Raw genomic sequence first — 13111 nt, 5'->3', positions numbered from 1 at the left:
CCACATCTCATCATGAACAGCGGTGGACACTATTGTATATTATTTTATAAGTTGATAGTGATATAAATATGTAGCTAAATAGCAAACGCAGGGTTAGAAATGGCTCATCGAGGTGAAGAATGTCTGTGAGGAAGAGGAAGAGGAAGATGACAAGTGGGAGTGAGGAAGATGGAGGACGATGAAGGGAGGAGGACAGAAGAGGACAAACATGGAGGAAACAAGGAGTGATGGAGAGGCAATTAAAGACAGAGGGGAGGAGGGTGAGGGGAGGAGGAGGATGGAGTGTGTGTGTGTGTGTGTGTGTGTGTGTGTGTGTGTGTGTGTGTGTGTGTGTGTGTGTCGGGGGGCGGGTGGGAGAAGAGTAGCTATTTCGACATCAAACAGCATCGGGAGGAATTTAATGTTCTTTTTACGGCTTCATTTGCATGTTCATAAGCAGGAGTGGCAGCTCTCGCATTAGACACACACACACACACACACACACACACACACACACACACACACACACACACACTGGCACTTCACTCCTGCCATCGCACCGACGCGTCTGCCTCCATTAGCGCTGACGGGACGGGTCGCTAACCGCTCCACTGACAACCGCTTGTTTAGCATGCGGCTAAACGCAGCGAGTCCGCTGCACACCGGGAGCCGCAAAGAACATGAAGGCTCTCCTCAAAGGCGTTTTATTTTCAAGAATCGCTCTCTAACTGATGCTGGGTTTACGGCTTAGACCTGCGCGGTGGGCCTGATTGCATCACGTAGAAGAAGAGGCCTCGGACGACTTTGTTCCGTGCATTAACGAGTGTCTTCATGTCATTTATCATCTGGAGACCCCGGACGTCAGCCGGGAGACGGATGGAGGGAAGAATCTGCTGAGGTCGTTAAACTCTGTGCACTCCAGGGGTCGTAAAGACTGAAAAGCGACTGTCACGAGAGGAAGAGAGATGAACACGAGTTCTGATGCAGTTGAATGAAGCCGAACGCCTTCGAGGACACGAGAGAAATAACGTCAGACACCGGAACACGGAACACGGAACACGGCTGCTCATACGAGACGGGGTCACGAGGTCGACACATGTTATTTAACGCTAAAAACTACAGGAAGATATCGGTTAATATCGGTCTTCAAAATACATTTCATGGTCAGAAAACTATTTGAGCGGCTTCATGCAAAATGGTGTTCCGCAAGGTTCCATATTGGGGCCTATTTTATTTTCAGTTTATATGAATAACCTGTGTTGCAATGTTATTAATACAAAATGTATTTTTTTAATGCGATCCATATCACTATGATACCAAGGAGACAACCTATCTTTTAAATATCACACTGGGGTGAAGGGAGGTTTCTATTATAGAAACAAATGCTGATTTTCTTTTGCGGCAAGAAATAAATAAATAAATTAACCTTTGCTTTTTCCAGCAATTGATTATGGTGACATTATATATGCAAGCAAGTTGTATCCTCTCTGCAAATTATAGATTCAGTGTGTGCTTTGGTGCAATCTGTCTGAGAAGAAAGTCGGTTTGTTTTCTCTATAAAATACATATGTGTCTTTCCGTCAGCGTTTGTAGAAGCTCTTCTGTGTATTCAATGTATTTGTGCATCTGCACCTCCATAATTATTTACCTCCTTTAAATACCACCACCTGTCTCTCCCTCCGCCTGTTCTCTCCATCCCAGCTTGCCTCCTTCCTCTCTTTCCCCATTTCCTTCCCCTGCATCATGCATCCAAATGCAATTATCCAATTTACATGCAAAACGATGCATCAGGCGTCTCTGAGGCCGCCGTCCCCGAGGAGCCGAGACGGGCAGGAGAGCAGAGACCTAGATTGATGGAAGGAGTGCTTGAAAGAGTGAACGGAGGAGGGGGTTGGTGACTTAATAAGTTGTGGGGGTGGGGCTTCTGCACCTCCATAACTCTAACCCGCCGATATGAGGAGGAGGGGGATGTGTACCTGAAGGCTGGGAGAGTAAATCTGAAATTGATGGAGAACGACTGGCTGAATTATTGAATAATAGACGGAGTGACGGACAAATAACAAGTTAACTAAGTTAATGTATAATTGAATAAATCAATCAATCAATTAATCGGCCAATCAATGGGACATTCTGGTTTCATGCATGGGACAAAGGGACTTTTTTTAAACCCTCACTTAGTCTTGAAATTGCAGTTTACTGTTATACTGTATTATACTGAAATATACTGTAATATACTGTACTATACTGTATTATATATTAATAGTACTATACTGAACTATACTGTACTATACTGTAATATACTTAACTATACTGTACTTTACTGTAATATACTGAACTATACTGTACTATACTGCACTATACTGTAATATACTGAACTATACTGTAATATACTGTAATATACTGTACTATACTGTAACATACTGTACTATACTGCAATATGATGTAATATACTGTAATATACAGTAATATACTGTAATATGATGCAATACACTGTACTATACTGTAATATGCTGTAATATTCTGTACTATACTGTAATACGCTGTAATATACTGTACTATACTGTAATATACTGTAATATACTGAACTGTACTATACTGTAATAGACTGTACTTTACTGTAATATACTGTAATATACTGAACTATACTATACTATACTGTAATATATTGTACTATACTGTACTGTAATGTACTATACTGTAATATACTGTACTTTACTGTACTATACTGTAATATACTGTACTATCATTTAATATACTGCACTATACTGTAATATACTGTACTATAATTTAATATACTGCACTATACTGTAATATACTGCACTATACTGTAATATACTGTACAATCATTTAATATACTGCACTATACTGTAATATACTGTACTATAATTTAATATACTGCACTATACTGTAATATACTGCACTATACTGTAATATACTGTACATTTAATAAGTTCGTGGTCAACACAGATCTTTGCCAGTTATATATTTTTGCACAAAATCTGTTATTCAGGCTTCATTTTGCAAAAGTTCCCTCTTTTCAAATCAATGTTTTATCATAATGTATCATTCCATAAATCTAATTTCTCTTTTTCTCTCAGATTCACGCCTATTTTGAGCATCAACTTCCTCCCGTCTGTCACATGTTACACCACTTCCTTGAGCGTGTACATAATCACACGGCTGCGTTGGCATCACAGTCAGTATGGCGGACGCAGAGCATGCAAAGAAATATATAAAAAGGTGTTTTTATCGCACGCAAAATGACTTTTGACGAGCGTGGGCCGGGAGATGAGTTCCTTTAGGTCTGAGCGCCAGTTTACTGAGGAATTAAACGGTTTATTTTAAAGGTTGTGTTTATATTGTGCATCATGCATCTCTATTTGCACCGCGCTCACGTCGCTATGTGAAGATGGAAAGAGGCGTCGGCTCCTTCTCTCCACGCCGGCCGTGAAGCAGCACTTCCTGCGACGAAATCTGCAGTTTTTGTCACAGCAGAGCTTTTCAGAGGACTTCTTTTAAGAATAGAATCCTCTCCTTTTGTCATCGCTCCAGTCGGCCAGCAGAGGAATGCTTTCCAGGGAATCTAAAAGAGTGAATTTCATCACAAAAAGACTAATTTTGACTCTAATTCGAGACGCTAGTAGCCTTGAATAAGCTTCAGCTAAACTTTGAAATACATTTATGCATGCGGAGAAGGATTTTGTTCCACATCTTTTTGTCATGGCCGCCGTGCTAGAGACCTGACCTCCAGGGCGGCGTGAAGAGCAAGAACCATTTTTGGAGGAAAAAAGCAGAGTGAGATAAGTGGTTTAGTGAATGCTTCATAAAACGAGCACATCCTTCAGAGAACGAGCAGGAAAGGCAAAAAAATAAATGAATCCAGGACCAGATTACAACGAGAAGGCCTGTGTGCTTTTGGACATGGTAGAATGAACACGCGTGTAGTTGTGGTTGCGTTTCTGCCGCAGGAAGACTGAGCCAAAGTATTTAAATATATAATTGGTCAGAAAAAAATAAAACATTAGAGCGGCCATTACCTCCGGCAGAACCATTAACAAAGCCCGGGCATAATTAGACGGGAAAGTCGACCCTCCTTTTCCTGAATCCTTCCCCGAGAGCACGTTCGACCCGCCCTCGACCCGCCCTCCAATCGACCCGCCCTCCAATCGGCTCTCAGGATCTCCATAAATCATTCTGATCGTTGAGGACGCGACTCGCGGTGAACTCGAGTCCCGAGCGCCGGCCCCAACACGAAGGTTTGTGGAACCGATGAGCGAAAGAGGACAAAGAAAACACACAACACACAACACTGTTAATACTGCATGAATATACTCAATGAATATTGTATCAAACTCAACAGATCGGATCTTATCACGGTTTTGAGTCACGGTTCATATCAACAAAGAGCTAAATATTACTTTTAGCCCAGATCATGTTCTTTTATACCAATAAGCCGATTTGTTTTTTATTCTTATGATGTCAGCTGGTAAATAAGCCTCATGTCAACAGCTCTGAAGTCAGTTTAACAGATCAGGGGACCCTTTTATATCAGGAAAATCAAGAAAAAATCATGGCATAAATCCCCCCTCCCAAAAAAAAAACATGTCAGGTATCAAATTAAACATAAAAATCGGGGCTGCAATAATATATAATCCACATGTACAACCTCTAAACACAACTCAAACAATACATAGGATTAGGGGTGAGGGTTATGGCTTAAAGGGTTAAACCTTCCAAATGTTTCTGATTGTCATCTATGGTGGATATTTGACATGAAACGCACAACTCGGTCGTCAACTACGGTCCATCACCCCTCAACACGACGGGTATAGAAACCGTGTTGTGTCCCGTGACCTGTCCAACACACCTGTGCAGAGGCCCCGCCCCTTTCTGGCTTCATCGTGGCCAGTGTCTTGCCGAGAAGCGACTGTTGCCCCTCGCCATGAGAGGGAATAAAACGACCTATCGATGGCCAGAGTGCAAAACCTCCTATCTGCAAAAATGATCCAGGAAAAGTGCATTTTCCAGATGGGAGGTTTTGCTCTTTGGCCGTCGATACTTCACTGAGCTGACGGGTCTTCATGTTGCAGTAAAGAAGCTGAACTCCATTGTATGCGGATGCCAAAAAGGACTGAAAACACAGCCGAGAGACGAGGGAGAGGCAGGAAAAAAGGTGTCTCGCCAAATAAAGGAAACAAAGGACCGGGGAGGGAGGCATGTGTGAGCCTGAAGAGGGAGAAGGAACACATAATGTACCGGGCAGATGGGAGGGCGACAAGCAGGCATGCTGATGAGCGAAGAAGAGGGAAGGTGTGAAAGGAAGAGAGGGAGAGAGAGGCAGACGACGGAGAGCATCGTGACCGGACGCAGAGTCCCGACACCCTTTGATCGCTCGTCTCGTCTCTCGGCGCAATCCAAGATGCAAAACTCCCGACAGCGCGAGAGAAGCTCAAAGCGTTTGGCGGATTCGACCTTTACTCCAACGCAACGCCTGTGAAGAATAACGTTCTTTATCGCAAATTAATTACCACTTCTTTTGACCGCAGTCTGCAGCTCCTCGTGATCATCAGACTGAAACTGTTGCATAAACTGAGTCGGTGGATTACATATATATACATATATATATATATATATATATATATATATATATATATATATATATATATATATATGAATATGTTGACACGCGTTGTCGCACTTGATAAATATTACTGTTGGCGCCGCAGGGTTTTAAGTGTCGCGTGAATATTTTAAAGCAGTTCCAGCCCGAAAAGGATTACACTGCGGAGGCTGCAACACTGCAACACTGCATACACTCCACTGCTGCAGCCCCTCACACACACACACACACACACACACACACACACACACACACCAAAGCCCCCCACTGTGTGATGGCACCATCAAAAAGTAACAGAAAAGAGTGATTTGTGTCAGATGGGAAGGACACAGTTGTACGTGTTACTGAAGCTGCAGAGAGCGCATGAGGGGGAGGCAGGAAGTGTGTGTGTGTGTGTGTGTGTGTGTGTCCTGAATGAGTTTGGTGGGGTTATTTAAAAAGTGAGACGACACTCCTCCACTCCAGACGAGCGGTCGGCTCCCTGAGGGTTTTGAGCCGTCTCTCCTTTTCTTCTCTCTTATCTCCTTCCTGCTCTCTCTCTCTCTTTTTCTTCTCCTGCATTCTCCTCGTCTCCTCGTCTTCGTCACCTCTTCATCCTCGTCTCCTCCTCTGACCCCTCCCCCTCTTTCTCACTGTCTTTCTTCGTCTTGTACATTAAGCTTCATCATCTGTGCGCAGCAATATTGTAATTGAGGCTGACGATACAATCTTCCTGCATCTCCTGTCCCACATTCTGTGTTCTATATTTGAGCTCGTGCTTCAAATCCAGAGAGAATTACAGGACGCCATTTGAAGACGCAAATAAACCTTCAATCGGGTCCGTCCAGCGTCTCCTGACGTCCCGTCTGCTCGTGTGTTCAAACCCATCCAATCGTCTGAGGGCTTTAAATCCTCCGTAACTCCGCCTCTCTCCTTCCTCCGCAGGTCTGATCCTTCCACCTGGACTCACCTGATCAGCGGCTGCTTTTAAGAGACCGAGGCGAGTGTTTTGTTCTGCGCAATTTCCTCCAGCGCCGAGGAGGATTACGTGACATCGTCCTGAAGTGGGCAAAGGAATCTGTTGTATGTGTTTCATGTGTTTCATGTGAAACGGCCCAGTTTGAGTCACGGATTCATGCGTTTGAAACTCATGTGGAGCCGTTTACAATACGGATAAGAACCTTTTTACCCTCCATTAACTCTCTGTATTTCTGTGTGTTGTTTTCACGACACAGTTAGGGTTCAGTGCCATTAACCGTGTTGCTGTCAGGGCTCTGGAATGAATGCACTTCCTGTTGAGACACGACTGTACACATCATGTTTTTATGACGGCATTTTCATAAGGTCTCAATGTTATGCGCCCGTACACATGCATACCTGTCCATATGAGCGGGGAAGCATGTTTGGATATATGTATGTACACACATGGGTTCCTGTGTGTGTGTGTGTGCGTGTGTGTGTATAGACCTCAATCTACCGTGTTATTTGGAAGTGCCTTCATCATTTCTAGAGTTGATTTCTTAATTTCTTCCTTCTTCTTTCTTTCTACTTTCTTCTTCTTTACAGCGGTTTTGAAAAGTGCAATATCAATTATTATAACACACATTCAGGATGGTAATAAGTCATAATCGTGATCCGTCGGGTGCATGTGGAGTTCTTCGGGCATCCAGAAAACATCCTTCGGCTGAAGCTGAATATGAATTTGTTCTTCATGAATACGGCCATTAACTGCATTGTGTGTGCAAAAAAAAAAATAGCACCGACGTCGTGGAAAGTGTGTGTGTGTGTCCCCAGCAACACACACACACACCTCCCAGTGAGACGGACAGGTTTCGCCTCCGATGTCTGCAGCGCATTGCTGCTGCTGCAGTGAGCGACATCGTAGTGTCATTATTATGAGTTCCACTCTGTTCTGTTGTGCTGCATTTCATTTTTTTTTTCATTTTTATTTCATTGCGCCGGCTTCAGATTGTGCTCTGTCGCTGTTATTTGTAATCTGATGGCCGGGAGCTTGCAAAAATGATCTCCGAGCAGACGGCCAAATCACCACCATCACCATCACCATCATCATCGTCGTCGTCATCTCACGTCGCCTCCATCTTCCACTCTCTCCATCCTCTCGACTCTTCTCCAGCTCTCCGCCTGCCAAAACTTGCGTTTCACACACTTCCTGTCTCCTCGGTCCTCACACACCATCCGTCCGTCTTCTCCCCGTCTGCACATCCTGATATTTGTGTCGTCTGCATGTGTGAGCAGCTGCTCGTTCAGAGGCTTCTTTTTTGGTGAACGCTCTCCTTTTGTTAAACACACATCTGTCTCAGCTGTCGGAGCGCTAAACGAGCAGAACGACGCGGCTAATGGAGATCATTAGGAGGCGAAAACACTCGCATTGTCTCGTCTGACATCCCCGTGTCGTGGACCTGGTTTTCAAAACGTCTCCCGTTTGGGAAGAAGGAACCCACGGCGGTCAAAAAAAAGTCAAAAAAGAAATCGTTAATCAACTTTGTTTGACCGCCTCGTAATGAATTCATTATTCAGCGGAGATTTGCTGAGTTGCGTTTTTGCTGTTTGAGCCGCTCCATTAGCCGACACCAGTTTGAGGCTTACTTCAGTGTAAAAAAGAACGATGTCATCGATTTGAAAAGCGCGATGATTCATTTAAAACTTGTAATCAAAACCTTCAGATCCGCATTGTGATGAGAGTTATTCCCGCAATAACGAGCTTTTTTTTCTGTGAGCCGGCGATCAGGCGAAGGCTTCAATCTGAATGTGAAATAAAAGACCCGCCCTCCTCGGCCTCTGATTGGCTCGTATACGCGTCGCCTTCTTCAAAGCGGATTTTACTGCTGATGAACCAGATTGTTGGGAGTCAGACGTGGATTTTTTTCCCCGTTGCCCAAATGTTAAGACCACCAAATCCAAGACCAAAGGGCATCGAGACCGGAGACAAGACCAAGACCAAAACCAGTTTGAGTCCCACGAAGCTGCTTTGATGAAATGTGGAACATGCGAAGCAAAAGCATTTGCATGAAAAAAATACAGAAAACAAAGGAAGAGTCCTTCAGTCCCCTCTTTTATTGCCAATATACTGTCTATTCTAGAAGTCTTGAGACCAAGACTAATTCAGAGTATCACGATTAGACTTAAGTGTTAATATCACACTGACTAACATTACATTTGATAAATGCCACTCCAAATAGAGTAGACTTTTGAAAATGATGATTTTGAAAGATACCGATCAACAGCAATGACTTGCTAAACATGCCACTAGTTCTAAAGGTCCTCGTGGAACTCTAAAGTAATGTTGTGAACGAGCTGCGATTGTTCTACAGATCAAACGAGAAGATGTTCCATCATAACCGTCGATCCAAAACGTTTTTGACATATTCTTGCCGGTCGGGTGAATCAGATCTGATATCCAACGCCAAAGTGGAAAAAGAGAACCGTCTTCTGAAGCTGCACGCCTTCTCGAGTGCAGCGACACGGGGTCTTCCTCTTCTTCCTCTTCTTCCTCTTCTTCCTCTGGCAATGATGGCGATTGAAATGACGCTAAACTCAACGCCTCACTCTGTCACATTTAAACCAACAGGAAGAAAGTTGCCCCGCCCCCCGGGCACATTTCAAGACTTGTCAAAGAGAAGGTGCAATGAGCTGCTGGAGCGTTTATCTGATCCCGGATCAGAGGAAGCACCAGGGAATCACTTTTGTTTTAGTTTTTCCTCTCTCAGAGTCCGTCTATGCAAATCATCCAGATGTTTGTTAGCTAACGAGCTCAGTGTTTCATTCTTCCATTGGTGCTTTTGGCAGTTCTGTTGCATCTACTGACTATAACTATAACATATTGAATCATATCTGGATTCAACGTATTCTCCTAGAACAGTTCGAACCCTCGTGTTGTTTTCGGGTCAAAATGACCCTGTATATGTGTGTTGACGGGTCATTGTGACCCCAACACAACACAAGGTTATTAAGAAAACTTACATTGCATTTTTTACTCGATGCATGCAAACAGACTTTTAAATAAACTTCTGTCTTCACAGGAAACTACTGAGTTTGGTTTATGCAACCAAACTACTTGGGAAGGTTGAAGAAAACATTGTGAAATACGTTGTAAGGTTACTTAGGTTTATGATTAGATTATTACATTTTAAACTGCCGCCACAAGTTCCGGGAAAAATAAACCAACGGTGGTCTGGTTTCAAATGGGGAACAGCTGATAGATGTTTGTTTCTCCATCCTCTGCTCCTGCTGCCCTATGTGGGGTATTATAGTCTTTATATTTCCTTATTCATGACTACATTGAGATTTAGTGGGATATCTATGAATAATTGTGTATTATTGTTTGAATGTTTAGCTATAAATGTGTTAAACATTACATTAATACTGTAAAAGTACATTTCCAACGCAGAACAATCCACACGACAGGTTGAGTTTATGCACAGCCCTCTTTTGGGTCAGGTGTTCACGTCCCCGGAGAGTAAAAACCCCTTCATGTGTTACAGGTGTCATTCACGCCGCTGTGGCGAGGACCGTCGCCGCCACCGGGTGAAACTCCCAGGAGCCCCGGCGCCTGTCAGCGTGACGGACAGCCCCGGCGTTTGATTGAAAGCGTTCACAAGCCCGGTTCTGAAATGAAATGTTTCACTGGGTTTGAAATGAACCTCCTCACTTCATTACAGGCGACCTGCGGTAACCATCCGTCTGCCGCTGGGCTTGTTTCTCGAAAGCTGTCGTCAATCTGTCATATCTGCCCCAATCTGTTATCTTCACGGTGTTAGCCGTTGTAATTTAGAGTTGTGCTCGCTCTCCCTCATCATCGGCATCTATTTCAGGGAGAACGTTTCCCAGAGTGCCTTTTCAATAAATTACAGGGAGCCGGTTGTAAACATCCACTTTTCTCCCGTTAACGTTAATTAAAAGGGAGACACGTTCTTTCGCTCGGAAGTAACGGAAATGTAATAATAAAATGCACCTGTGCTCGATTAAAAAAAACCTCTGCTTAGATCATAGACCGTATATATTAACATGGTCGTAATCAAAGTGTTGACACCCATCGGTTCGTAGACTAGTCGAAGTCTCAAGATCGGCAGATACAGTTAGCGTTACAAGGGCTGCGTTAGCTAGCAAGCTAGCTAGCGTGGGTATCAAGGAGTGTCCGCTATTCACGTTAAACTGTGAAATTAATTGGGATGCTATTTTTGGCAGATGGGATGGCTTTGTTTGTAATGTTCTTATAGGAAATGCCAGTCTAGCCCCTCAGATACAGCCTCACATTAAAACAAGTTTCTAAGAAATGTCTCAATGTTCAGACTCAAAGATTTAGATTTAAAATATTCACGCTAAAATGAAGCAAACTTGCAAGGTGGTACATTATGATTGAGTACAACGTCTATGGATAGATAGATAGATGGATGGATGGATGGATGGATGGATGGATGGATGGATGGATGGATGGATGGATGGATGGATAGATAGATAGATAGATAGATAGATAGATAGATAGATAGATAGATAGATAGATAGATAGATAGATAGATAGATAGATGGATGGATGGGTGGATGATGGATAGATGGATGGATGGATGGGTGGATGATGGATAGATGGATGGATGGATGGATGGATGGGTGGGTGGGTGGATGGATGGATGGATGGATGGATGGATGGATGGATAGATAGATGCTCAATTCATCTCCAGGGGTAAATTTGTTTGTGTCAGCAAAGTTACATAGGAGATATACAAATATTAAGTAAAAAATACTCGTTATATACAACACAATAAAATGAAATGGGGATACTGGGCATATTGTCACCCGAGTGACCTCAGCTCACCGTGATGGAAGAGAAGAGAGAACCAGAGCCGGTTAAAACCATCGTGGCCTGACTCAACGGACCCGTCTATGTGGACTGCTCAGTTCACGACATTCTCAAGGCATATTACAACAATTATTGATCAAAACTAGATCAGAAACCTCAGATGCTGAGGCCTGAGCGCCAGCACAGCTGCAGTCCTAGTGAAGCGGTGAGGGAGGCGCTGCCTTGCTCGAGGGCCTCTTCACACCGTCTGCGGGGGTTTCTCCTCCGCTTGCACGGCGGCCCCCCGAAACACAGATTTATTCCTGGAAGTTTAGTCAACGGAACCACAAATGTACAAACCTGCCCTCCACCCCTCCTGCAGGCGAGTCCTTTGTGAAACGTTACACGGCCACGACCGCACGAGTCAATTTGAATACAAATCTCCGGAGCCGGTCTCGCAGCCGGTGCCCGGGCAGCTGAAGAGAGCGCAGAGGGCGACACCTGACTTCTCCCAGCGGCTCCCAGAGGGGATTGAGCCAAAGAGCATGCGGCCGTCAATCAAGCACACGGCTACGAGTCTGCATTCTGCTCGTCTGCACATATTCCTCTGAGCAAGAGGGGCAAGCGTGGATGTTTTATATATGGTACAAATGATGCTGGACTTTACTTCCTGGGTATTTACAACCAAAAAGCAGCATTATTGTTCTCTTCCGTGAGGCCAAAGGGTGTAATTTGGGTTCAGTCTGGCCGTTTCACACTTTGAAGGAAACTACTTTATTCACCACGTCCTTCAAACGTCCTTCAAATCCCGGACAAAGCTTGTATTGCAACAAAAGCTGTTGAGTTCCCAAAAGCGCTTAAAAAAAGTAATAAAAGAAAACTACAGTGGCCTGAAAATATTTGGACATCATCACCATTCATAGCAATAGAACCAAAAACAGTTTTCAAGAGCACAAAGTTCTTCAGAAATCTCCTCTCCTCTCTCGAAGTCAGATTGATTAATCTTCCCCGTATCAGATGCCCTAGCGCCTTTTTTCCCTACAGGACATGAATGCACCACAATGTTCTGGCCGTGCTGAATGTGACCCTGGACGCTGTTGCTGAGTCGCAGGATCAATAAGCGCTCACTGTCAAGGTCTCTCATTATGAAATACATTAATATGTAAAGCAAGAAATAAAATAAAGAAGGTCACTTGTTTGACCTCATCATCACGATTTACAGAAATCAATCTTTTCTAAGTCCATCGTCTCCGGCCGTGACACAGAAATCCATGTTTCCATCGGAGCGGTGCGTCAGCAGTCAGTTTGGAAACCAAACAGCTGTTTCCATCCCGAGTGACTCAGCGCTCTGCAGCTGCTCTGCATGGAGGAGCTCCAACAGAGCGCTTTGCCACTGTTTGCGTTTCCACGCCGCTCTGCTGTTTGCTCGAGTCCAAGATGTTCAAAGTCACCGCCTGCCCCCCGCCCCCCGCCCCCCGACTCACCTGATCCTGTCTGGCACTCGGTTGGTCTGGTTGCCGTCGCTCTGGCAGTTGCCGGCGTACTGCGCCCGGCTGCTGGGGCCCTGATCCCTCCGCAGGGCCATCGCCCCGTGGGTGAGCACGGAGACGCCTTTGGCGATGCGCCTGCAGGATTATGGAGAGAGAACAACGTGAGACGGAGACACGGGGGACATTTTGCAACCTTCCTCTTGGGTTAGCTTTCTGTTAGCATCTCTTGGGTTAGCTTTCTGTTACCAT

At 44.4% G+C, this 13111-nt stretch overlaps 1 protein-coding gene across 1 annotated transcript in view; it reads right to left on the bottom strand.

Moving 5' to 3' along the window:
• Positions 1–13111, bottom strand: part of grin2da (glutamate receptor, ionotropic, N-methyl D-aspartate 2D, a) — a gene marked incomplete at both ends in the record, with an annotated part of 115480 nt that overhangs the window by 77100 nt on the left and 25269 nt on the right. Inside the window, one exon of the mRNA XM_079231932.1 lies at positions 12857–12997. Within this exon, the coding sequence (XP_079088058.1) occupies positions 12857–12997 (141 nt within the window). The remainder of the gene's footprint in view (positions 1–12856; positions 12998–13111) is intronic.

The sequence above is a fragment of the Taurulus bubalis genome (assembly GCF_910589615.1).
Source record: "Taurulus bubalis genome assembly, chromosome: 16".
NCBI classification, from domain to species: domain Eukaryota; kingdom Metazoa; phylum Chordata; class Actinopteri; order Perciformes; family Cottidae; genus Taurulus; species Taurulus bubalis.
This window is presented reverse-complemented; position numbering and strand designations above follow the sequence as displayed.